The sequence below is a fragment of the Lissotriton vulgaris genome, chromosome 12 (genome assembly GCF_964263255.1).
Source record: "Lissotriton vulgaris chromosome 12, aLisVul1.2, whole genome shotgun sequence".
Classification (NCBI taxonomy): Eukaryota; Metazoa; Chordata; class Amphibia; order Caudata; family Salamandridae; genus Lissotriton; species Lissotriton vulgaris.
In genome coordinates this window covers 70,158,178-70,185,840 of record NC_141700.1, presented here as the reverse complement: position 1 = coordinate 70,185,840, position 27,663 = coordinate 70,158,178, and the positions used below count along the sequence as shown (strand labels likewise).

The 27,663-nt window shown below is 49.0% G+C and overlaps 1 protein-coding gene across 2 annotated transcripts in view; it reads left to right on the top strand.

The window, feature by feature from the left end:
• Positions 1-15,920, top strand: part of REXO1 (RNA exonuclease 1 homolog) — a 268,509-nt gene extending 252,589 nt beyond the window's left edge. The window contains exon 16 of one of the 2 annotated variants that reach the window (XM_086947165.1): positions 10,606-15,920. In XM_086947165.1, coding sequence (XP_086803291.1) covers positions 10,606-10,694 — 89 coding nt within the window. In that variant the 3' untranslated portion in view covers positions 10,695-15,920. The remainder of the gene's footprint in view (positions 1-10,605) is intronic. The other variant, XM_086947166.1, reaches the window with a different exon arrangement.
• The last annotated feature ends 11,743 nt before the right edge of the window (positions 15,921-27,663 follow it).

Genomic DNA, 27,663 nt, shown 5'->3' with positions numbered 1-27,663 from the left:
CTGTTCCGGGGTTAGGGCCTCTGAGAGTCGGACCCCGTCCACTGAACCATCTTTTTCACGGGTCCTCAGTAGGTCAGGGAGGGGCTCGGAGTCTTCTTCCGCTCCACTGTCTGTAGCCATCAGTAGGCTGAGCTCCGAGCGCACAAAGTGGGGCTTGAGTCTATTGGCGTGGAGGACCCGGAGGGGGTTCCGGGGAGATTCCATATCGATGAGATAGGTGACGGGGCTCTTGCGCTCGATTACCTTGAAGGGTCCTGTCCACTTGTCCTGCAAGGCACAAGGTTCGGTGGGGGACATCACCCATACTTGCTGGCCAGGTTCGAACTCTATGGAGGAGGCATTCTGATCGTACCATTTTTTCATGTCCTCCTGACTGGCTTCAAGATTCGCTTTTGCTATTTCTCTGAACCGTCTGGTTTGATTGCGTAGGGTCAGGAGGTACTTGTAGACGTCTGGAGGGGTTTTCAGGGGGGCCATCTCCCAACCTTCTTTGACTAGGCTGAGGGGCCCTTGAACAGGGTGTCCGTACAAGAGTTCGAAGTGGCTGAAGCAGAGGGACTTCTGGGGGACTTCTCGGTAGGCGAAGAGGAGGCACGGGAGTAGCACATCCCACTGGCGGCGGAGGGGCTCTTCCAACCCCATAATCATTCCCTTGAGTGTGCGGTTGAACCGCTCAACCAGTCCGTTTCCTTGAGGGTGATAGGGGGTCGTGAATCGGTAGGTGACCCCGCACTGCTGCCAGAGGGATTTCATATATTTTGAAATAAAGTTCGTGCCTCTGTCGCTGACGACTTCCCGGGGGAAGCCCACCCGGGAGAAGATCCCCATTAAGGCTCGGCCGACCACCGGGGCTGTTACCGTTCGCAGGGGAACAGCCTCGGGATAACGGGTGGCGTGGTCCACCAGTACCAGGATGAATCGATGTCCTTGTGCTGTTCGGGGGTCCAGGGGCCCCACAATGTCTATTCCCACCTTTTCGAACGGGGTGGTAACAACCAGGAATGGTTGCAGGGGTGCCTTGAGTTTGCGGCCGCTCTTCCCGCTGGCCTGGCAAGTGGGGCAGGACCGGCAGTGGTTGAGGACGTCGTTTCTCATTCTTGGCCAGTAAAAGTGGGTCACCAGGCGGTTGTAGGTTTTGTCCTGTCCCAAGTGTCCAGCCAGGGGGACATCGTGGGCCAATTTCAACAGGAAGCCTCTAAAGCGGAGGGGCACCACCAACACTCGACTGGCCCCCAACTCCGCGATTCTTTGTTCGCTATACAACAGATCATTGTCCCAATAGATCCAGTGAGCCCCGGCGGTATCTCCCGCACTCTGGGCGAGTGCTTGCTGTCGTAGTCCCTCGAGGGAGGGACAGGTCTTTTGCTCTTGGCGGAACTGTTCCTGGGTGGGTCCCCCTTCTTGTCGCCACTGAGCCAGGTCTGGAAGGTCCTGGGGCTGAGCGGGCCCTTCTTGGGTTGGTTCTGGGGGGTCAGTCTGGTCGGTGTCCTCCACTGGAGCGATCGGGGGAGGAGGTGCCGGCCATTCGGGTTCTTCAGGTCGGGGGATGGCACGGACGGCCATGGACCGGGTGGTTACGCACGCCCAGTCCGGGAGGCCCAACATCCCCAGGTGCTCTCTTCTTTCCACAGCGGCCCACGGGGAACTCTCGATCGTTCCCCAGGAGACAGTCCACGGGGGCATCATCGCGGACCGTCACCTTCAGCATGCCGGATACTCCTCCCCACTCGAATGGGACGCAGGCCATCCGACACAGGCTCTCAGAATTGTCGGCTGAACGGACGGGGCAGAGAACGTTCGGCAGGATTTGTTCTGGGGTCACCAGGTGACAGCGGACGGCCGTCACACTGGCCCCCGTGTCACGTAGGGCTTCAGCCCTGCGCCCATTTATGTTCACCCACTGACTGTATTTTCTGGTGTTGGCGGGTAGGGGAGCCCGCGGGATCATGTCTCTTCCCCCTAGGCACGCCAGAACCATGGCGGCCGGTTCCCATTCTTGTTGTTCCTGTTCGTATTCTTCATGTTCTTCGGAGATTTCCTCCTCTCCCAGGGCGGCGGCAGCTACCTGGCGGGGCCCCGGAGTCTGGTTCTTTGGGCAGTTCGGATCATTGGCGTAGTGGCCGACTCGCTGGCATCGGTGACAAGTGACATTGGCTCGGAACCCCGGGCGCATCGGGGGGGTTGCCCCGGTTGGCCGGGGGCGGGGTGCTGGTAGCGGGAGCGGCCGGGACGGTGTCTCTCCCCCGGCCCTGGCCTCCTCCTCCTCGGGGACGGTGCTGACCTTGGTTGTTTCGGTTCTGTTCGTTCGGTCCACTCCGGCCCACTCGGGTGCTCTCCCAACGGTCAGCCTCGGCGGCGAGCTGCCGTGGATCAGTCAATTTACTGTCGAGGAGGTGCTGCCTGAGCTCGACGAAGCAGTTGTTGGAGAGGTGCTCCCATACAATGAGATTGAAGAGTTGCTCGTAGGTGGTGACTCGGCTACCTTTGATTCACCCTTCGAAGGCTCGGCTAAAATAGTTCACATATTCTACCCAAGTTGTACCCGGGATCCGGGTGCAGTCGCGGAACCTCTGGCGGTACATCTCGGGTGTGAGTCCATATCGAGTGAGGAGGGCGGCCTTCATGTGATCATAGGACGTCATTTGATGGTCTGGCAGCTGTAACAGGGCATCGCGGCCTTCATTGACGAACCTCCCCCATAGACCGGCTCCCCAGTCATTTCGATCGATCCGGTGGGAGGTCATGGCGATCTCGTAGGCCTTGAACCACTGTTGTATGTCGTCGTTTCGGAAATACTCTCGGACGACATCCTTGGGGATGTGGACCTTTAGTTCTGTAGCTCCTGGGGTGCGCGGTTGCTCGGGCACCCCCAGGTCTTTGTTTTGCTTCCGTAGTTCTATCTCTGCCAGTTTGCGCTCGTGTTCGTACGCTAGTCTCTTTTCTTCGAGTTCTCTTTGTCTTTGTTTTTCTTCCCGCTCTTCTCGGAGCCGTAGGTGTTCCAAGTTCAGTTTTTGTTCCGCTAGCTTTAGTTCACCGTCCATCTTGAGTCGTGCCATCTCTAGTTCGTGTAGTCTGTTTCTTCCTGTGAGAGACCCGTTCTCCGCTCTTCGGGAGCAGTGGTGTTGATCTCTGATGCTGCACGGTCTTGGTCCGGGGGTCTGGCAGCCCCGGTTTCCGCCCAAGACTCAATGGCGTGCTTGAAATCGTCTTTCGTGCTCAGACCGGTGGTAGCAATGCCTAGTTCGATGCAAAATTGTTTTAACTCACGATGGTTGTACTCTTCCAATTTCTCCATCTGGAATTTTTCTGTGCTCTCTTTGGTTGTCATTGTGGTTTAGTCGTGGGGTGAGTCACTTTCTGTACGTACGCGTTGATTCGGATCGCGCCGCTGGCCCCCAATGTTAGACGGGACCTGGAGGGTCGGCCGAGGACAAGGGGAGAGGCCTCCGGTGAGGGCCGTCTCCAGCGATCGTACAGACGAGTAACTTCCCCCCCACAGATGGACACTACACAAAGATAAAGTTCAACGTTCTTTATAAGCAAACTTGAGGTACGATAGAATGGTACAAGGAGGTCAGGACTCAGGGGTCCCCTCGATTATAGAGTCTCGGTTAGGGAAAGGGGGTAGCGGGACAGTCTTGTTACCAATCTGGTAGTTCCGATGAGATGATGGGTAGCTCACAATCCTCGAGCTTGGTGTTCTAGGTGGACGGGCAGCGCCAGCAGGTCCCGAGGGGATCGTAGGTGGCAACGGTCCGCGGCAGCGCCAGCAGGTCCCGACGAAGATGGAAGTTACAACGGGCCGCGGCAGTGCCAGCAGGTCCCGACGAGGATGAAGGTTGCAGAGAGCCGCGGCAGCGCCAGCGGGCAGGACGACAGTTCACAAGGCAGGGCTACGGCAGCGCCAGTAGTCCGTCAAGGATGAGTTCTTCACGGTGTCTCTCGACTCCAGGATACAACTGCCTTCCTGCTCTGGAGCTGCCCCAGTTATAGGTCTGGCGCCCTTTGAAGTCCGGACCCTCGCACTTGGAGGTCGGGAGGTCCGGGATGAGGAAGTCCAGACACCCAGCAGGGGGGTGGAGCCAGCGCCCGGGGAAGCTGGGGGCGATCGGCACCTGGCGGGGGAGAGCCATTGACACTTCTTTCTCCCATTGACCTGCCAAGTGGTTCGTTCACCTCCTGGGTGGATGGTGGTGCCGGGATGTCGGGGCCTGGCCGGGCCCAGGGTTAGGGTCGAGTTGAGGCCATGCGGCCTCGTGGTGCAGTGTCCAAGATGGCGGCCGGGCCGGACAATGGAGCTGACAGTGGCCCGGCCCAATGATACAGAGATGTCCGGGGGCAGGAGTCCCGTAGGGGACGGGGAGCGGGTTGCTTCTGTGGGTAGCACCTGGAGGGCCGGTGTCCGGGCCCTGTCATGAGGGGAGGGAGCGAGCCCTTCATGTGGCCTGTCCAACACATGTATAATGTATATCGTATAGATGACAGCTGACTTGCCTCTTATTTAACTAATGGCATTGTCATAAGGGGAGGGCAGGACTGTTTCTCAGGTTTAAAATAATCTGATGTGCTAAAGTGAAATGTTCCTACGTGTAGATAAAATACATTTCAGTGAATTTTGAAGTCAATTTATCTTGCTTCTATAAATGTTGGCCATATTTATTGCGCTAAGATATGGGATGAGATTTAATTTTTTTTAATATTTTGAGATCACACATTTATAATTGCTTTCTAAACTTTCTTGTGTTCTCACAAAGCTCTTTGTTAAAAATAATTTTAAAAATGTGGCATTTCCTATTTTGTTTTTCCAGTTGAACTCTCCGCCCAAACACACTTATGATAGTCAGGCTCCCTTGCTTTGCTCGCTTGCTATGTCAAAGCCATGGCTAACTTTTACGGCTCACCACTTAGGAATCTCACCAGCCACCACTGAGTGCCACTAGATCCACTGAGCATTGAGTTGCTCCTAGCAGAGGTCACATGTAAAGACAACAGTGTGGGACTAATGGGATGCAGGATGGCATCCCCAACATGGACTTGTATGTTCTTACAGAAGTGAACTCTTTTGAAGATGGGGATTCTGTGAGTGACTGTAAGCGGATAATCCTCTCCTCCATGGGAAAAGCCTTTGACACCTTTGTGTGTAGAATTGCTCCTAGGTACACAGCCGATCTGGATGGAATGAGGGAGGATTTTCACCTCTTGAGCTTGAGGCCTGGGGATTGGAAAATTTGCAGACAGGCCTTGGTGGCCGGTTTTTCTGAGTGAAAAGAAGGATCCTTTATCAACCAGTCGTCCAGGTAAGGGAACACCTGGTGTCCTGAATATCTGAGAAAGACCGCCACGGGGGCCATGCACTTGGTAAATACCCTTGGAGACGATCTGAACACAAAAGGGAGCATCTTGAATTGATAATGGCACCCTGCCACCTCGAACCTGAGAATCCTTCGGTCCTTCAGATGTTTTGGGATGTAGAAATATGAGAGCAGCAGAACTAGTGAAGATATGGAGTCCCCTGCGTCCACCAGTTGCAGAATCTCCTGCAGAGATAATATCCTGAAGGGCTGTTTGATGAAGTTGTTTAAGAGCCTCCGATTCATCACCTCCCTGCACTTTCCTGACCTCTTTTTGATGAGGAAGGAGTTGGAATAGAATCCCATGTTGTGCTGATTGAACAGGACTTCCTCTATTGTGCCCTTGGATAGAAGCAATTAAATGTCCTTCTTTAAAATGGAAGATAACGATGTAATGCTTTGCAGGGAAGGAGATTGGGAGGCTTGTAAACAAATTCCAGGGTGTGACCATGTTGTATCACGTCCAACACTCGTCTGTTGAAAGAGATGAGCTTCGTGTGATTGAAGAATTTGGAAAGGAGATTGCCGAATTGAAGTGGGACTTAGTTGACAGGAGACTGTGTCATATCATTGTCTTCTGGAAGTATCCCGGGTCTTTTCTCCAGCTGAAGGACGGCGACTTACTGATTAGCTAGAGTAGGTGGATTCTGCCATTGGCTCGAAAACACTCCTGTAAGTTGGGTTGATATCTCTGTTGGAATTGTGGCCAAGTATTAAATTGGCTTCTGCCCCAAAAGGATTAAAAGTGCCTTTGCTGTAAAGTGCCTAATAAACGAGTAGTCTAGGTGTCCTATTTTATGGACTGCAAAGCATCATCCACATGTTTTCCAAACAGGTTCTCCCCACAGAAAGGCATATGGAGGAGCTTGATTTGCACCTCTTTTAGAAATGACGTTGCTTTCAGCCATCCTTGGCAATGCTATACTGCTGCCCCTGCCATTTGCCTAAAGGCAGTGGAAGAAATGTTCACTGCCACATCTGATCTCTGAAGAGACCCTTGCCCTTCCATGAGGATTTACTGGACTTCTTTTTTTAATTTTTTTTAATTTTTTTATTATCCTCTGGGAGATTCTCCAAGAGTAATGAAATGTCAGACCACTTCTGGCTGTCTTATCACCCATAGATATCCAGCGTGTTGGAGGCTCTAATCGAAGTAGCGGCCATGGCTGAGAAGCTCTTACCAATGTTGTCTAGTCTGCGGACCTCCTTATCAGGAGGGGCTGTCCACGGCAAGGATGAATTCTTTGTTGAGCTGCTTGCATTATAACTGAGAAAAGTGCTATGCAAACAAAAGATAGACGGAATGCTGAATAAATCGTACATTCACCCCTACTCAAAAGATCTGGGTTAAATCTATTGTTCTTTTGCTCACCATGCCACCCCAGTTTAGACCCTGCCATATGCAAATACCTTTTGACCCTGTCCCTTATGGGAACAGTCCAGCCCGAACTGCCAAGCCAGGTTCTCCCTGGAACTGACACCAGCGTCACGACTTCGCGAGGCCGAGGGCCTCCGTGACTTTGAACCCTTCCGGTGCGATTTACCTGACTTCGACGAGCGACGTCCACGGGAATGGCTCCTCGGAGAGCGGCGTCCACAGGAACGACTCCTCGATCTGCTGTGAGCAGGAGCCTCGGAACAGAAGGATAATCAACACTACTTGGTTTCTGAACAGGACAGCTGAGCCAACAGCAACTTCATCCGACGTTCCCATAACGACTTGGGCTACAGCCTCTGACAGGTGGTTCACTCCTCATTCGTGCTGCTATTCCAAGCACCACATAAAAATGGTATGTAGATCCGTTGCTGACATCTGCAACGTACAGGTCTTGCACGTTTTAAATTCCGAAGGCATGAGTACACTGTTCCAGACGCTAAAGGCCTCGAGGAGGCCAAAAACAAACTGACTGGGGCCTGGAGAGAATTCAAAGTTAAGGAATCTGCGGCTAGATGTCTCTATCGGATATTTTCTCTTAACTTCTTTTTTAGCTTTCGGCTATCCTTCAAGTGACTATATGCGAATGGACATGTGATTTGGTCAACACTTTTTTCCCACCTGAACGTAAAATGTTTGTCACCGTAAACAGTCTTTTCAAGGTAACAGAAAATCTATGGACCAACACCCTCAAAACCCCCCGGAAACCTATGCCGACCTCAAGGCGGCCATCCAAATTTCAACACCTGCATCACTAACTGCACTGACAATCGCACCTCTCTAACCCACAAAACAAGCAGACCCTCCAAACGCACCAGCTGCTTTACTCCTGAATTAAATGAATTGGCAAACTACTAGAAAGAATCTGGCGCACCAAGAAAGCACCCAGCAACCAAGCCAACTTCAAAGTGGCTCTCAATAAATATCACATAAGCCTGCAAAATACCAAGAAGGAAGCCCTAGCCACCCGCCTTGAAGCTAGCCCCAACCATAGCAAGGAACTCTTCAGCATCATCAGAATTCACCAACCCCTGAGCAAACGAGAACACTGTAACCCCCTCACAGGAGCTCTGTGACACCCTTGCAGACTTATTCTGCAACAAAATCACCACCAAATGCGAACACTTTAACCTGCAACTAACAAGCAACAACTCTGACAAACTCTGCAACAGCAGCAATTCCACCTCAAACACTATAATCATTATGTGGGATCAACTAACTATACAAACCAAGGCTACCATCATGAGCTTCATCCACTCAGGAGCACCTAGAGACCCCTGCCCACACCACATGTTCAACCTGGGGAGAAACGTCATCAGTAAGAAACTCACCACCATCCTTAACTCATCCATCACCTCTGCCTCCTTCCCAGAAGAATGGAAATGCACAGAAGTAAAACCTCTGTTAAGAAAAATTATCTTCTGCTGACCGAGAACTCAAGAATTACCGGCCCATCTCCCTGCTCCCGTTCCCGGCTAAAGTCCAGGAGAAAGCAATAAACAGACAACTCTCCAACCACCTAGGGATCAACAGCCTCCTGGATCCTTCCCAATCTGGATTCAGTGCTCATTACTGCACAGAAACCACCCTGATCGCAGCCACAGATAACATCGTAGACCAGGGAGAGACTGCAGCCCTGATCCACGTCTCTTACCTCCCGCCTTACACCTTAGGCCCAAAAAACATCTGCGGCCTTACCCAAGGGTCCTCACCAAGTCCAACCCTGTACAATACTTACATGGCCTCCCTGACCACGCTGGTCAAATCCTATGGTATGAACATCATATCATACGCTGACGACACTTTGCTCATCCTCTCCCTATCCTTGAACCGTACAAATGGCAAAATCAATTTCTACAGGTGCATTACCAGCGTATCCAGATGGATGCACAACAAATGCCTCAAACAACACCGACAAAACAGAGGTACTCTTCTAGAGCAACACCTCCCCATGGGACGATTCCTGGTGGCCAGCAGAACTGGGCCCCTCGCCCACTCCCTCAGACCGCGGCAGAAACCTGAGCATCATACTAGTCACCATGAAGAAGCAGATAAACACGGTCTCCTTAGCCTGCTTCCTCATCCTCCAGATTTAAATGGCTCCCCATCAACACCAGATGCACCGTCACCCAAGCCATCCAAATGAGGTTCCAGTTCCAACTGCTGACCCACGCCTACAAGGTCCTGCAAAACAAAGGACCAGCCTACCTCAGCCACAGACTGAACTTCCACCAACCCGGCAGACAGCTACGCCCTGCCTCCTCGACACACTCCCCACTTCCACAGAAGCGGCAGCTGCACGTATCCCTACCTGGCTGCCAAGACCTGGAATGGCTACTCCACCTCTGGACCGCATCCACTCCCCTGCACTCCATGCCTGGATACCCTTGTGGGTGATGAGCAGCACTCTACAAATCATTGATTAAACAATGTTCATTTGGTGATGAAAAACAGTTTTTCACGTTTGTGGTTGAACGCTTTGAGATCCTTAATAGAACATTTCAAAAGCAAAACTGAGTAAAAGACTCCGATATAGTTGAATTTGACATGCACCTAGAGTCCGCCAGGACCTTGGGTGTGTTGAACTGGTTAAAATGAATCCAGTAAAAGTTCCAGCTGCTTTTGTGAAAGTACTAATGAGATCTTTTTGTCTCTAAATTGGGCTACATCATGGTGAGGATACTAGGGCAGTATCTATAGAGCAGGACACAGAGTGTATCTGCAATTGGAAAGAATTACCGTATCGTTTGTTTAAGATTTGTAAAACTAAAGATGCTTTAATGACAAATATTTTTGTTGTGCTTTACTCTGAACCGGACTAGCTCATATGGATAATTACATGATCACATCTTTGCAGCATGCAAACAGTGCCACATGCCCTGTTAACTTAACACTGTTGATACAATAGGCAAGCACATCTACTGATTCTGGTTGAGTATTCATGTATGCATTATTCATGCTTGAGCAGTCTTCTGTTCATGTCCCATACTCTACCTTAGCACTACAGCATGAGTGCACATCAATGATCTCACGTGTATGCACATTACTTCCAGAATCAGCACCCCATTCTCTAATACACACTTGAAAATGAAACACCGGTGTAACATTGAGAGATCTGCACACGCAAGCAGCACTCATGCTTGATAAATATTTCAGCCGCATTTAGCAAATTCTGTATGCATATCACTTCTTGCAACAGCCCATACCTATCAGGTCCACACTTGACTACACTCCCTGTAGCATTCTTAAGGACACAATGCACAACCGCAACATTTAATGGCTCGTATTGTCGATCTCGTATCTATACTTCATCCAGGCATGGCCGTAGTCTCTTTATTTCCCAAAGGCAAGCGTAAGGCAGAGATTACAAGTTCTAGTGAGTGGTCTGTGGTTTGATGTGTGTGATGGTAGGTGAGATGGAGCCTTTGGTGGCCTTAGATGGTCTGTGGTGTTGATCGGTTGTGGGTAGAGGTTTGAAAAGTCCGTAATAATCATACGCCTGGTAGTTAAAAATGTCTGTGCTTCAGTTGAATGTATATATTTCAGGTAAGATGGGAATTTTAGCTTGAATTGAAATGTATTGGTGGATTGCTTATTTTATGAATGAGTGGTTGCAAACTCAATTCATTATTATAGTATTTAATTAATACGGGATAAAAATGAATGAGTTTGTGGTCACTGCTCAAATATTTTACTGTTTAGTAATTGGTCTTCCAATAGGAATAGTTTGTTTGTTTTTTTGTGTTAAAGACATTGGGCAGAATCTATTCCTGAAGACTCATTAATAAATCTTTTGCTGTGATTTGTTTATTCCAACAGTGGATGGGCATGATTCGAGCGAAGATGCCTGCTCTTGCATGGAACTGATGCTCTGGAAGATCAAAGAAGATGCAAAAGTGAAACGATGACTACTTGTGCCATCTCTCTCGTGCTCTCTGCTGTTAACACTCCCTCTCGTCCAGGAAGCCATGTAATAAATATGGAGGGAGGTTGCTATTCACCTCATAGAAACTCAGCACACATTGCTTAGTGTTTCCCAGAGGCTGTCCTAAATTCCAACATCTGCAGTGGTTGGGGTTGGTGAGGGATGTTGGTGCTGCTTGTTCTGGTGCAGACATGACCCAGGTAGTGCTCTGTTTCTGACGGAGAGGTAAACACCTAGTGTTAGTCCTTCTTGCAATGGGCAATTAAGTGGTGAACCTCTCCTTGTTCATGTGCAGTAGGCAGGCCTAGGAGATATCTTGCCCCTCTTGGTGGCAGCGGAAAGGCAAAGGTACAGTCCTCTGCTGAGAAGAGGCAAGGATCCTGGCGCAGATGTTGACCAAGAGAATGGTTTTTCCTTTTTAGCCAGAGCAGCTATATGTGACATCCTCTTTCTCGCACATTATTTACCCTCTTCTAAGATACCAGGAGTAGATTATTTTTGTGCATTAAAGACCAGGGTAGGAATCACATGCATTTTACTAGCCATCTGAATGTACTATGATTGGTCTAATGAGGTTTGTTCCATTTTGGAAATTTGGGACTTGGGTTGTCCAAACCCATGACCTGGACATTCAAGTTTATCCTTTGTTTAAAGACTGGGTACTATTTGTTCTGCACATGATAGGCTTGAACGCAGCACTTGTCAGAAGGACAATGGTGATTCTGTTTATGTGGTCAGTGACTACCCTGGTAATGCCAAAAGAACCTGGGTAAAGTACAGTTAGAAGTGTTTGCAAATGTTTTTCATCCACATCTCTGGGTTTTCGTTGCGGTTTGGAAGTTTAACTGGAGATGGTTCATTTCGCTCAAATCTCGATATGCACACTGCGTGGGTGCTCAGTGTCTACAGAATATTGCCTATTTGAGATATTCTGTTGAGCATGTCCGCATCACACATACCAGGCAGTACCAAAAACGAGGCATATGGGATCAAGGTCCAGTTCGTCTATCATTGACATTGCTGCTAATGAAAGCTACTGGTTGAGGAGCTGCATTGTTCTGTGGATAGATCAGTATTCCCAGCTATCAGAGATGATGTAGTCTTCAGTTGCAGGTGGCAACATGTTTTATAGTAGTACACAGTGTTGACTTCCGCAACCGCCAAGGCTAGGACCTGGCCACTGTTCTGGACGGAGGTGCCACATTGGGCTTACTAAGGAAATCTGAGCGTTCCTTGGACAGGGAGTCCAGTGTCACAAGGGTGATATTCTGGACAAATGATGAAATGCATAATGCCTAAACATTATCCTGTATTAGCAATCGGTTAACACGCCGTCCTTGAAATGTTTAGATCGCTGAAAGTTGAGTGCTGCGACGGGTTTCTCTCAGTTAAACTCTGAGGCAGCAGGGTTAGAAGGGTGTTTCCATTTCAGCCTGATAGGGACAAGTTTTTACTAGTGCCTTATAAATGGGCGATGTAAAATCTGCCAAACCCACAAATACTGTAAGATGAAGGATGTTTTAGAACATTGTAGCTTTTTTTCTGCCCGTGGTAGACTTTCTCCACCGAATATTATTTTATTGAACTGTTGGTTCCTGCAGATGTTTTAGTTTGCAGCTTCAGCATGCGTATTGTTTTTTTTAGTACACGACAGCTCCTAAATAGAAAGTACCTCTTACTACTAGGCACAATCTGCCCCTAGCCACGTCTCTTTCCCCTGTGTTGTAGTTCATGAAGCACTACGGTCACGTTGATACATGTTTGGAGCTCTGCCATGAGTACCCTGCTCCACATAAAGTAGTCTTTTCTTCTCCCAAAAAGGAACAAGCTGTCTTTGCACACTATTCGGATTTAATTTACTACCCTCCCCCAGATTTTTCCTGTGAGTGTTCTACACTCCTATAAAATGTATGATTCTCCCAGAGGTAAAATATTTGGTAAATTCAGGGGCGTCTGCACGTGGGGAGAAGCAGATTGTGAATTCAAAATTTCAAACTATTTTTCCTTGCACTAAATGTACTTTCTGCTCTCAGTCAACCAAGTTAATTGAAGTATAAACACCAGTTCACTTCCTCAGAGGGCATGTGTTAGATGTGCGTTGTCCCTTATACAAGTGGACAGTAATTAGGGTGACCTGTAGGCAGACAGCTCTACAACCAAAGCTTCCCTTGCAGAAGCTGTGCAATCAGGTGTTCATCCAATAAATGCTGGACGGACTTCTTTATAGCAATGCCCTAACATTGACATTGATCTGAGGATGGTAGGGGCCTATTGCGATTATGCTGCACTGCGTGCACTGCTTAATGCATGTTTTTGATCTTCAAAGTAGCCCTAAAGATATAGACATAGGTTATAATCTATTAATCTAAATCTGCAAAACCTTCAGAATGGCAAATATTTGTACTGAACCGTCATTAGCTGCCACATATCTTCAGTTGAGTAGTTAAGTTTTACACTGCATGGATATTTCCGAATCCAGGTTTGTAAAATATTTTCACAGTTGTAGGCATGAGAAATCAAAAACGTACATAGTCTAGCATCTGTGGAGGTGCAACATACACTTAAGATCATCTGCCTCCAGTCCATCCGTTCATTATTGTTGTATACTTGGGTAGAACTCTTGAATAGAAAACAGAAGTAGAACATGTTTTGGTTCTGATTTTAGCTATTCGGTTTCTCCAGGCTAGTACAGGTTGTGTTTCTATAGAAACAAGTAGAATGCACAGACTTTTTGACATGTTAAGACTTTGACTTGTTTTCGTCTTTGTTACAAAACTCTTATATGTTACAACTTCAGTTGGCTATAGTCGATCCTATATTCCCCTTACCATGAAGGCTCACTGAGCCTTGAAAACAATTAAAGTAATTGTCTCAACAAAAATAAGATGGTGTGCTGTAAGGAAAAAGGCACCGAAGAAAACCGTGGATCTGGTATTGAGCTAATTATACTGTGTGGTCTTACACTGATAGTTACTTGATTCAGGGGCCATGTGGCTTCCCCAGAATATCAGAAGTTGAAGTTTTAATAGTTTTTACATTGAGTTTTTCGTTGGTTGTTCCTAAATCCCGAAGCATTAACCCCTTGCGTGCGCAGCGAATTTTCTCGCTGTGCGGCCGTTTTAAAGAGTGGGCGGGTTCATGATGGCCCCCAGCCGTCATCAGCACATGCCCACCGTGATGCATGACGGATGGGGGCCGTCATCAGCATGCAAGGGGTTAAGCGAGAGAGAGAGAGCAGTGTATATTCATGAGTCAGATCGATTCCAGGTATTGTGGATAGCCACAATAGTGCCACATGTGTTCAGTCTGCTTGAAACTTAGTTTGTAGATATCCCAAAAATGTAGGTTAGATCTAGATTTAAGGTTGTTTAAAACTTCAACTAAAAATTGGCATGGTACATAGTTCCTGTGACATCAGGCAACTGTGTAAAAGCACTGCAAAGGTGGGCATTAACCAAGGAAAAAGTAAACGGCAAACATTTGAGTGACTTTGCCCGACGCCTTGGGTATATGTGGGTAATTCAGACTTTCAGGAAATGTATTACAGAAATGTGGCCCTTGCAGTATTAAGACTGTTCTCATCAGACGTCATAGCAGCCCTTATGCAGGAGACTGTACTCCTCAAAGGAAATGTTTCTCAACAACCCCACAAACTTCACTACTTGACTCTGGGTCATCCACCTTTGTATGGTGTGCAGAGACTCATTGGTAATCCACGCTTTTGGGGAAGTTGGGGATCATCCAAGTCATGTTAGGCTGTAATTGAATATTCTGCACGTTCTTAAAGAACTTTGCATGCATGCTGTTCCTTACGGTTGTGTGCTGGTACAACATTATAACTGCTGATTTGAGATCCCAGGCAGAAAAAATAGCTCTAACTATGAGCATGTTTTCCGGGTAGTGCAGTTCTTCTGTCTCACCATGTAAAGTACCTGCAGAATATGTAAAATGTGCCTTACCACATGCTTGGTGAAGGTCCCAAAAGACAGCTGTCCTTCAAACTCTAGTCTTCTGTGCTGGACACTTTTCTTTTCCTTATAAGGGCATTTTAATTACTAATGAGGATGCACAAACTAAAAAGTGTTTGAGTGCGAATCTTCCACCCATCCCAGTAACCCCCCCACCCCCAGTGAATAAAACTGTAAATGTTCAGACTTCATAGAAGTTTTAATCAACATTATCGGGATCTTACTGCAGAAGAGCTGCTTTTGGGAAAAGTACAAGACTAGTTGGGAGGAGGAGATGCCAGCCCCGCAGTTTTAGATTGGGTTTGATAAAACGTCAGTTGGTATGGGTCCTGGTACCACCAGTTCTCTAATTGAGACACCTGCATCGTTGCTGTTGCAGTATTATAAAAATCCTGCTGCTGTCCGCTTCCATCTGTTGAGTAAAATGGTATTTAGTTCCACTGAAAAAATGCACTGTGCTCCTGTACACTGGAGGAACCTGTCATTAAGATGCCCATCTATCCTTAGTATCTTCTGAAGAAGAGCCAGGCTGTGATGGAATATACAGAAGCTGTATAAATAAGACGATTGTTTTGGCAGAAAGTAGAACTGTGGCGCACAAGGGAGGGCTTGAACATGAGGGAGGTGGGGAGAAGAAGGACCATCAATGTAGACAGATTAGTCAGTGAGACCTGAGTGGTTCTAATGAAGTTACAGGAAAAGCAATAATTGTGCTTCTCAGTTGCTTAACATTATGCAGCGCAATAGTTACATTGGAGCAGTGGTCCTAGCTGCCAACTGCATTTGCACACATGCATTTCATTCTTATTTTTCTACTTGTTCAGATGCATCTGCACCAACCAACATACATTTCAATCTGTTTTTGGGTGGACTAATGTTTCAGACCGGGTTTTTGCCAGAGAGCACAACTTCTGTTTTACCAGACATTTCCCTATCCTGTGCATTTGCTCCATAAACTTTGCCTACTCTCCTCCATTCTGAAGAGCTGAGAACATCAAAAATGACTCCAGTCTCAACTAAGGATAACTTGGACGCTACTGCTGGCCTGTCACAGTGGAATTGAGGGCAACTTGGTTCAGAAGGCTCTACAACTTTTCACAGATCAAAATAAGAGTTAAAAGGTGTAGCACTGTAAAAAAATATATGTACACTTCTAATTAGAGTTTAACAAATGTAGATCTTTTGTATATAAATATAACGTTCTTTTTTGTAATTTTTTTTAATTAAAAGTTGGTAAACGTTAATTGTCTGTGTTAAATGTTTTAAACGTGTTTTGTGTACTATTCCAACAATAGTATGTTAAGTGGTATATAGCAGGACTGATGAAACAAACCATACTTTATTGCCAAGAGATGGGTGTCGACAAACCACTGAGCGTTAGGCTGAACTTTAATTTTTACCTGGGCCAGTTGCATGCCTAATTTGAATGTGCATGTTAAATACAAGGAAATGGGGTATTAGGATTCCAGTCGCCCAGCTGTATGCCCAAAAGCCCTCCCCGACAGAGAATTGTGCACTGGATATAGCAGTTGGGGTAGAAGTTTCTCTCATTTGGATTGATCTGGAAAAAACTTGTCCATGTAAGTGGCTACTGAATATTTGTTGCCGGTCATTGTAATTGTGATGTATGCAAAGTTAAGCAGTGTGCTAAAACCTTCTGAAGAATGGGTTTTGTAATTTCTCACATTCCTTGGACTGCAGGAGAGGGACATGCTGTTGGTTTTCTGATCCGTCCTCTGACTGTCCAAAGTCCGTCCTTTTTAAAGAGACTATCGCTCGTGGCTTGTCACATGCAACTTGCACATGACAAAGACCCACTGGATCTGCCTAGTGCTCCAGTGCATTGCTTCAGTATACATTCTCTAGTCCTGATGGATACTGCTGCCTACAAGTTTGTCACCACATAATTCTGTCCAGATGACAGTCTGGATCCAGAAGAGGCTCTCTTGCACCAGCAGATGCCACCACGGCTCCAACTCAACTCCTGAACCACCTAGATGTGACTTCATGGAGCAGTATTCCACACCACCCCAGCAGTGCCATAATGGGGCCCCTGCAGAATGTAATGAGCGGGCTCCTGGTATTCCCATAACTCAGAAATATACATTGAACTTGAGCTGAATGTGGGCCCCCATAGGAATTGAAGGTCCCTTGAAAGGTTGGGGCCCTTATGCACAGCAGAGGCTTGTGCTATGCCTCCGCATCGAAGAGATCTGATGTCTGCCACTTTTTTTAACCCCCCCAATCCCTTTGAGACAGACGAGATTCACATAAGGGATAAAACTTTATTAATCATATAAGAGTATGCCTCAGAGACGGGACGGAGCAAGTTGATGTGAAATCTACAGAATCTGTTCTGGTACCTGGTAAGGGTTGTATGATAGAGGCACAACTGGATAAACCATGCATGCCTCTACCATGCAGCCTAAACCACGAATGCGTCTTTACCACACATGCTTTTACTGTGTAATTTCTTGGTAAATGCAAAAACCACAGTTGATGGACAGAATGCAGAACAATGTCATACATTCACCCCAGTACAGAGATCTGGGCCTAAATCATCATTTTTTTTTGCACTCCACACCACCCCAGTTCAGACATGGCCATATGCAAATCAGTCTGACCCTGTGCCTCATGGGAACAGTCCAGCCCGAACTGCCAAGCCATGCCTTCCCAGGACCGGAAACAAGCTTCCGAGGACCGGTTTCTGGCATTCCAGCCGTCTTCAGCCCAGCTTGCTTGAATCCAGTGGTGTGGAGAGCATGGGACTCACGTCTGAGCATACCCATCCCACTTGGGGTTCTGCATTCTGTCCATCAACTGTGGTTTTTGCATTTGTCACCCCGAATGGGATGGGTATGCTCAGACGTGAGTCCCAGGCACTCCAAATAACATGATAAAACACACACACAGTGTGAAGCCAACGATGGAAAACATTTAAAAATAAACATTTCCATAGAAAATAATAAATATATATATATAAATATACATATATAAATTACATTATAATGACTCTGGTATAGAAGAGTGGACAACGGGGAGGTGGGTGGGTCAGTGAGGAATCCACCGGCAGATATTGTATCTACCAGAAAAAGCGTTACCGAAGGTAAGTAACTTGCTCTTCTGATAGATACACCTGCCAGTGGATTCCTCACCTTGTGAATAGATTCCCACAGCAGTCCCCACTCACGGAGGAGGGTGTCCACTCTGCTATACCAAGAAATCCTGGAGGACAGAGCGTGCAAAGCGGCTGTCCCCCCTTACTTCAGAATCGAAGCAGTAATGCTTCGCGAAAGTGTGGAGGGAGGCCCAAGTCGCAGCTCTGCAAATGTCCTCTACAGGCACACCTCTAGCCAAAGCAGACGTTGCAGACTTAGCTCTAGTGGAATGAGCCCTTATACCCTCTGGAGGTTCCTTACCCGCCAGGGAGTAGCAGATCTTGATGCATAAAATTATCCATCTTGATAGCGTGCTCTTGTGCACTGCCTTCCCCTTTCTGCAGCCAGCAAATCCGACAAACAGCTGGTCATCTGACCTGAACTCACTCGTCCTGTCCAGGTAAAAGCTCACCGCCCTCTTAGGGTCCAGGCGATGAAGTCTCTCCTCCTCCTTGGTAGGGTGAGGGGGAGGATAAAAGGTAGGGAGGGCAACGGACTGCCCCAGGTGGAAAGGAGTTACCACCTTTGGCAGAAAAGCAGCCCTGGTCCTGAGAAACATCCGATCAGCTTGAATGGATAAAAACGGGGGCTTTGAACTTAGAGCTTGAAGCTCACTTACCCTCCTTGCCGAGGTAATTGCTATCAGAAAAACAGTTTTAAAGGACAAAAACCTCAAGGGACACTTGTGTGATGGTTCGAAAGGCGAACCCATCAGGAAAGTAAGTAAGAGGTTCAAGTCCCACTGAGGCACAATAAAAGGAGTTGGTGGAAATTTATTGGTAAGGCCCTTGATGAATCAATAGGTGACTTAAACAAAGAGGGCTGGTCCGGCAAACCAGGAAAGCCGATAAGGCAGACAAATAACCTTTAATAGTTGCCACCGCAAAACCCTGCTGGGCCAAGGAGAGAGCAAATTGAAGGATATTGGACAAACAAGCCCTTAAAGGGTCAATGGAGTTCTCCCCACACCAAACAACGAACTTAGACCATCTATAGGAATAAATGGACTTAGTGGAGTCACGCCTGGCTGACAAAATGACATCCACCACATCGTGTGGGAGAGAAAAGGAACTCAGGTTGCCCCGTTCAATCTCCAGGCATGAAGGTGTAAGGTCTGGAGGTGGGGTGTAGACCTGCCCCTCCATCTGAGAGAGGAGATCTGCCCTGTGAGGGAGACGGAGCGGCGAGCACGAGGAGAGGTGGAGAAGATCTGTGTACCACACCCTTCTTGGCCAATCCGGGGCGATCAATATAACTTGGGCCCGGTCTTGGCGAACCTTCCTCAGAACCCGAGGAATCCAGGGTATGGGGGTGAAAGCTGTGAATCCCAACTCAACTGAAACGTGTTCCCCAAGGCTCCCTGCATCGGAAACTGGAGGCTGCAGAATGACGGGCAGTGAGCATTCTCGTGAGTGGCAAATAGATCCACCAGAGGAGTTCCCCAAGTCCGAAAGACCCAACGAACTACCTCTGGATGGAGCCTCCACTCGTGGTCGGCTGAGAACTGCCGGCTGAGAGTGTCTACACGTACGTTCAGTACTCCGGCCAGATGACTTGCCATCAGACAAATCTGATGGTCCTGAACCTAGGACCAGAGACTCAGAGCCTCTCTGCAGAGACACTGCGACCCCACTCCTCCCTGCTTGTTGACATACCACATCGCGGTTGTGTTGTCCGTCAGAACTTGAACTGACTGACCGCGAAGGGAAGGGAGGAAGGCCTTGAGTGCTAGACGTATTGCCCGTATCTCCAGAAGGTTGATGTGAAGCAACCTTTCCTCTGGAGACCAAAGACCTTTGACCTACAGATCCCCCAGATGAGCAGCCCACCCTAGAGTGGATGCATCCATTATCACTGTGGCCACCGATGGAGGTAGATGAAAAGGCTTTCCTTGTGACAGATTGCCTTCCACACTCCACCAATTCAGATCCGCTGCAGTTTCTCTGGAGATCCTCACTGGCTCCCTGAGATCCCTGTTGTGTTGATACCACTGCCTGCGGAGGCACCACTGGAGTGCCAGCGTGCATGGTTGACCAGCAGAATGCAAGAAGCCATCAGACCGAGCAAGCGAAGGACCTTCAGGACTGGAACGACCGCTCCATTGTAAAACAAAGGAATCATTTCCTGTATGTTGTGAATCCTTTGAGGTGGAGGGAATGCACGACATACAGTAGTGTCCAGTACAGCACCTATGAACAGGTTGCGCTGGCAGGGCACCAGGTGAGATTTGGGTATATTTATCGAAAAACCGAACCTGTGCAACAACTGAGTTGTCTCCTGCAGGTGATGGAGCACCTTCTCCGGCGACTCTGCTTTGATCAGCCAGTCGTCCAGATACGGGAATACAGGTATCCCCGACCTCCTGAGATGTGCTGCCACCACTGCCATCACCTTGGAAAATACTCGTGGCGCAGTAGTAAGGCCAAACGGAAGGACCGCAAACTGGTAGTGTTGCGACCCAACCGTGAAACGGAGATACTTTCTGTGCGACTTCAAAATGGGAATATGAAAATACGCATCTTGTAAATCGATTGACACCATCCAGTCTTCTTCCATCAGCGCTTGAAGAACCTGAGCAAGGGTGAGCATCTTGAACTTCTCCTGCTTCAGATACAAGTTCAAGATCCTGAGATCCAGGATTGGCCGAAGCCTGCCATCCTTCTTGGGGATCAGAAAATACCGCGAGTAGCACCCCTGACCCCTTTCCTGCTCCGGAACCACCTCTATTGCACCTTTCCTGAACAGCGCCAGCACTTCTTTCTGCAAGAGAAGAAGGTGGTCTTCCGAACAATAACCCTGGCAAGGAGGGTAATTTGGGGGAAACTCCCGAAAGGGAAGAGCATACCCATTTCCCACGAGATTGAGAACCCAAAGATCCGATGTAATCAATTCCCAATCTCATAGGAAATAAGTAAGCCGACCCCCCACTGGGCCCGCATGATCCGGAATGGTGGATCTAGGGCTGCTTTGCTGCATTGGCAGGGGGCTGGGAAGAGGAAGAGGAGGAGGAGGCGACTTGACGACCTCTGGGGCGTGCTCTCTGTCTGCCTCTGTACGCCTTATACAGAGTGTTTTGCTGCTGCTGGGGCTGCTGCTGATTTGACTTGTAGGAACGAAAAGAAGATCTGCCAAACCCTCTAAAGCGTCTTCCAGAGGATCCCCTGGTCAGAAGGCCCAACGACTTAGCTGTCGCCTTGCTGTCTTTAAAACGTTCTAAAGCAGCATCTGCCTTTTTGCCAAATAGACCAGATCCGTCAAATGGAAGATCCATTAATGCAGACTGGACATCCGTGGAAAACTCCGAAGACTTTAGCCATGCAGCTCTCCTCGTAGCCACCAAAGAGCCCATGACCCTAGCCACAGAATCCGCTGTGTCCAAACAGCTCTGGATTACCTGCCTTGCTGCAGCCTGAGTGTCCGATATAACCTCCTGGAAGTCATTTCTATCATCTTCCGATATATTTGGCACCAATAGCTTCACAGTATCCATAAGGGCGTGGATATAACGTCCCATCAGGCATGTCGCCATTGTGGACTTCAACGCCATGCTGGCAGAGGAGAAAACCTTTTTAGCAGCCTGATCCTGTTTTCCCGATTCCTTTTCTGCAGGAACCTGTGGAAAAGCTCCCGTTGACCTCTTGGAACAGGCAACCTGCAACACCAAACTCTCAGGCAGAGGGTTAGTGGACAAAAATTCCGGGTCATCAGGAGCAACTCTGTATCTTCTGGCAACAGCCCTAGATACTGCAGGAGCCAACAAAGGTTTCTTCCAAACATCTAAAATTGGCTCTGCCAGTGCATCATTAAACGGCAGAATTGGTTCAACCACTGAAGATGGTGAGTGAAGGACCTCTGTAAGAATGTTCGATTTAAACTCAGCAGTAGGCAGAGTAATGTTCAACAAACTTGCCGCCTTCCTTATCACTGCATGGTAAGGAGCCACATCCTTAAAGGGTGCTTCCGGCACCGAAACCAAATCCCACTCAGGGGACAGTTCAAGGACACTAGCCACAGTTAGGTCATCAAATGGGTCCTCAGACTCCTGTAGCTCACCCTCCTCCAAATTTCCTTCTCGAAACCTTTCTTCCTCCAAAAGCCTCTGGGCTTCACGCTTCGACCTGCGTTGCAAATAAGAGGCCGACGGATCCACTGTCGACTCAGACGGCGCCGATACCGACGTCGGACGAGGCATTTTCATACGAGGTCGATCAGGGTTCGGCATCGGAATTGATTGATTCGGCGTCAAAGGATTCGGCGTCGAAGGCTTCGGAGTCGAAGGCCTCGCTGGCGTCGGAAAATGCCAATGCGGCGCCGGCATAAAGGGTGCAGGAGCATAGGTCTGGGGAACACCCAAACCAAACGCCATTGGACCCGTGGGACCAGTAGGAGCCCCAGTGGGGTACATAGCCCTGGAATATATACCATACATCTCGTTCAGGAACTGCGACGGATCCTGACCTGGAGCCGGGAAGGCCGGGTATGAACCCCCGGGCTGCTCTCGAGGGTGCGGAGTCGATAAGACGTCGACCTCCTCTTCGGGCTGGTGCACCGGAGTCGACGGACACTTGGGCAACGGAGCCTCTCCCTCACCAAACACCTCCTGCTCACTCACCTTCATCCTCCCGACCTGAAGGATGGGACGAACCCGGAGATGGATTCGCTACCTGCTTCGGTGAACCTGGCGAATTTGCAGGTGACACTTCACCCTCGGCGTCCTGCTCTTCCGAAGCCGAAGACACCACGACCTTCTCAACCAGCTTCACCTGCGACTTCGGCTTTGAACTGGAGTCCTTCCTCGAATGATGCCGGGACTCATGGGTTCTCTTCTTATGTTTCTTCTTTGAAGATCGACATGCATGGGTCGATGAGTACGAGCACGACCTCGAATGAGACCTCGAACGTAGAGTTCGCGACCTCCAACTTTTCATCTCTTTCTTGCCTATAAGTTTAGCCACGAAAAGCTTGGTTTCTCTCTCCCGGAGGGCCTTGGATGTCATCTTTCTACAAGACTGACAGTCTTCTACATCGTGGTCGGAGCTAAGACACCGTATGCAGCATTCGTGTGGATCCGTAATGGACATAGTTTTCCAACACTCGCCACAAGCCTTAAACCCGGTCTTCTTCGTAGACACGTCGAGAGAGAAGACCATGAAGCACAATTTTTCTCAAAGTAACAAAGTTACAGCAATTGCTACGGACGATCCCTAGAAAACCGTTCGAGTCGATGATGCGGAAAAAAGGGAACTGTTGTCATCACGCCGGCGTGGGCCTATTATGGTGTCGGTGACGTCAGCGGAGTCGCGCGCGATGCCGTGCATCTATGACGTCGCCGCGAAGCTACGAAAGACCAGACCGAGGTGTTAGAAATGTTTCCCCCTGGTAAGGTTTGTGTGGTGAGGAATCTGTAGATTGGACCCGTCAGAAATATAGTTACTTATCATGATTATTCATTTTAGACGCCCCAGGGTTTTTTTTTTTTAAATATAGCAAATAAGAACATAAAAGTAATTAGACCAGCTAAACAAAATAGGTTTGAAGTGAGACACAACTAAGTGGGCAGCATTGGAGTCCTTCAATCAGGATTTCCACTGCTTAGGTAATGCTTTTGTGAAAGTCTGCTCCAACACAGTATCTTGTACAATCCGCAATCTAGTCAGGGGCACACCTGGAGAGAACATTTCTTTTGCCATTGGGTCAGAGGTGAACCAAGTAAAGAGTTGAGCTCTCCAAAATACCCATGCAATACATTCTGATTTCTTAAGGCATATAAACTCGGAGGTTTGTGTAAGCTGTTAAAATTTCCCATGCACCTCCTGAATCTACCAACTGCACTTTGCTTGTGGGCGACTGAGTTTGAACACTGTTTGCTAACACTGATAGACGTTGCCTTGTAAGTAATTCCAGAGGAGTAATCTGAGGCAAAGACTTTAACCCAGAGAAATCACAGCTATGGTGGTGAATCTTCAAGTCAATGTTGAGTAAGCGTACCAAGGAGGAGGTCGGGTGTCAACAGAGAGGCTGATGCATTAAGGTCATTGACAAAGAATTTGGAATGTCCCTTTAATCCCTGAACTGTTTACATAATGGAGGCCACACTACATGTTCCATAGAAGAGTCTCACAGAATAGTATCCGTTTGCCTGGGCTGCTCCAAGTTCCCTTGCACTATTCTGCCCAGTTATCCACTGACCTTCCTGTCCACAAGTTCCTTAAGTGCCCCCAGCAATGATCCCTGGAATGTGATAATAGCCCCTCCATGTGTCGCACTGCATTTGTGGGCAAGGTTGTCCCTTCATTCCTGAAGTGCTGCTTGTGACCAAGACAAAAGTATACTAATCAAAGGACGAACCCTGGAGATCAGGGATCATGCTTTTGACTGTGAGCCACAAACCCAAGAGCAAAGGGAAAAATGATTTAGCTGAACCCAAATTCAGCATCTGCTAAAAGCCAGACCAGGCAAAAAAAACAATTGGGCTCATCATAGAAAATTGTTAATTGTGCTGAAAAATGAGCTCACTTGGGGCTAAACATATGTAGAGGCATGAAAAATGGGATGGAAAGGAAGGAGTAGTTTCTTACCTGTAACTCCAGTTCTGTAGTAGGGGTATCTCTGTTATAGTCAGTCTTGTGAGTCCCGCCCATGTGTGTGGACCCCAGAGAAGACCATCAACAAACAACTCTCCGCCTTCCTCGAGACCAACGGATCCCTCGACCCCTCGCAGTCCGGCTTCCGAGCAAACCACAGCACAGAGACCGCCCTCATCACAGCTACCGACAACATCAGGTCCCTGCTCAACAACGGGGAAACAGCTGCCCTCATCCTCCTGGACCTCTCAGCAGCCTTCGACACCGTTTGCCTTTGCACCCTGATACGGTGCCTCAGCAACACTGGAATCCAAGGAACGGCCTTGGAATGGATCATTCGTTCCTCGCCGGAAGAACCCAGAGAGTCCGCCACGGCCACTAAAGTCATCTGCGGCGTTCCTCCCTCAGCCCCACCCTCTTCAACGTCTACATGAGCCCTCTCGCAGCCATCGGACGCCAACACAACCTCAACATCATTTCCTACGCTGACGACACCCAGCTGATCCTCTCCCTCACCAACGACCCCGCCAGAGCCTGCCTCCAGGAAGGAATGAAAGACGTCGCGGAATGGATGAAGCTCAGCCGTCTGAAACTGAACTCAGACAAGACTGAAGTCCTGATCCTGGGACCAGCCCCCTCCGCCTGGGATGACTCCTGGTGGCCCTCTGCGCTGGGCACGGCCCCGAAACCCACGGACCACGCACACAACCCAGGCTTCATCCTGGACTCATCCCTTACGATGACCAAGCAAGTCAACGCCGTCTCATCGTCCTGCTTCAACACCCTGCGCATGCTTCGAAAGATCTTCCGGTGGATCCCCACCGATACCAGGAAGACTGTCACCCAGGCCCTCGTCACCAGCCGACTGGACTATGGGAACACCCTCTATGCGGGAACCACAGCCAAACTCCAGAAAAGACTCCAGCACATACAGAACGCCTCTGCACGACTCATCCTGGACATCCCCCGTCACAGCCACATCTCTACCCATCTGAAATACCTATACTGGCTCCTCGTCAGCAAGAGGATCACGTTCAGACTTCTCACCCACGCACACAAGGCTCTCCACGACAGGGGCCCCAAATACCTCAACAGATGCCTCACATTCTACACACCCCCCGCCAGCTCCGATCCGCCAGCCTCGCTCTCGCTGCCGTCCCTCGAATTCGCAAAGCCACCGCCGGAGGAAGATCCTTCTCCTACCTGGCGGCCAAGACATGGAACTCCCTACCCACCCCCCTTCGGCAGACCCAGGACCATCTCTCCTTCAGGAAACCACTCATGACCTGGCTGTTCGAGCAGTAGCATTCCCCCCCCCCCCACTTCACCCCTCCCCCCCTCCCTCCCAGCGCCTTGAGACCCTAGCGGGTGAGTAGCGCGCTCTACAAATTCTTGATTGATTGATTGATTGTGAAGAGCGTTTTCTATATGCAGTCAATGCTACGAGGTGAACCTTAATATAATGGAAATTAAGGCCAGATTGAGCCAAATGCAAGAGATATGGAAGGATGACATCCTCCTTGCAGGAGGTAGGATCAGCGTTCTTGGACGTGCACCAGGTGCAGAACCTTTTCCACTTGTAGGCACAGGAAGTACTAGTGGAAGGTCTCTTAACCTCCTTGAGTTTTTCCATGCAAGTTCAAGTGTCCATACTGTACTATCTCAGGAGCCATGCCGCCAAACTCAACAATGAGAGATTGGGGTGTACCATCTGCCCCGAACTTTCTTAGAAGGTCCGGCCGACATGGAAGCCGGAGGTGGGGTTGGAGAGACCGGTGGAGCAGGTCCGTGAACCACCGATCTCAAGGCCACTCCGGAGCAATGAGGATCATTCGCGCTCTGGATTGAGACCGCTTGATGAGTACTGCCGGAATCGGGGGAATGGGCGGAAAAGCGTACAGAAAGCTGTTCGACCAGCTGATCCATAGCGCATTCCCCAGAGTCCCCGGTTGGTAAAACCTGGAGGCGAAGTCTCAGCATTTTCTGTTTTCGGTGGTGGCGAACAGATCTGTCAGGAGTACCCCATCTTCCAAAGATGTTTCCTAGTACCTCGTCGTTTAGAACCCACTCGTGGTTTTCCTGAACCAGCCTGCTGAGTGCGTCCGCCTGAGCATTCTGCACACCTGATAGATGGGTAGCCGTTATCGTCAGTCCTCTGGCTAGCAGCCAGTGCCAGATCGCCTGCGCTTCTTGGGACAGTGTGCGCGATCTCAAGCCCCGCTGCTTGTTGAGGTAATACATTGTGGTCGTATTGTCCGTCTGTACAAGCAAGGAGTTAGTCTGGAAGGACGGATGAAAGGCTTTCAGCACCAAATGAACAGCTCTGAGTTCCAGAAAGTTGATGGGGTACGTGGATTCCGTCTGGGACCACGTTCCTTGGATCTGTAGATGGTCTGAATGCGCTCCCCAGCCGTGGAGAGACGCATCCGTCACAATAGTCTGTATGGGAATGTCCTTGTGGAACGGGACCCCCTTGAGGAGATTCTCTGCTGAACACCACCATCTCAGGGACTGTTGAGCGTGTAGACAGGGGGATCCTGTCGTCCCAGCTCCCTCGTTTCTGGTCCCATTGATCCTCCAGACATTCCTGCAGCGGTCTCATGTGGAGGCGTGCATGTGGTGTGAGGAAGATGCAAGAGGCCATCGACACCAGAAGAGAAGACACCGTCCTCACTGTCATTGATGGAACGGACATGAGAGCCTGAGCCTTCCAAAGGATCGATAAGCATCGCTCCTCCGAAGGAGACACGCTTGCTCTGAGAGTATTGATGGAGGCTCCCAAATACTGTAGGCACTGAACCGGAGTTGGGACGGACTTGGACATGTTGATATGCAAACCCAGCTGATTCAACAGAACGGCCGTCCTGTTGAAATGCAATTGTGCTTCCTGGAAGGTGGAGGCTTTGATCAACGAGTTGTCTAGGTACGGGTAGACAAACACCTTGTTCTTTCTCAGGTGCGCTGCCCCCACTGCCATGCATTATGAAAAAGTCCTGGGTGCAGACTTCAGACCAAACGGTAGAATGGTGTACTTATAGTGATTGGTGCCGACCAGGAAGCGCAGGAACTTCCTGTGTTTCCATGCAATGGGCACATGGGAGTACGCATCCTGCAGATCTATCGCACAAAGCCAGTCTCCTCGTTGCAGCTGAGGATAAATCTGGTGCAAGGACAGCATGCAAAATTTCTCCCTGCGAATCCATTTGTTTGCTTGTCGCAAATCCAGAATGGGCCTGAACTCG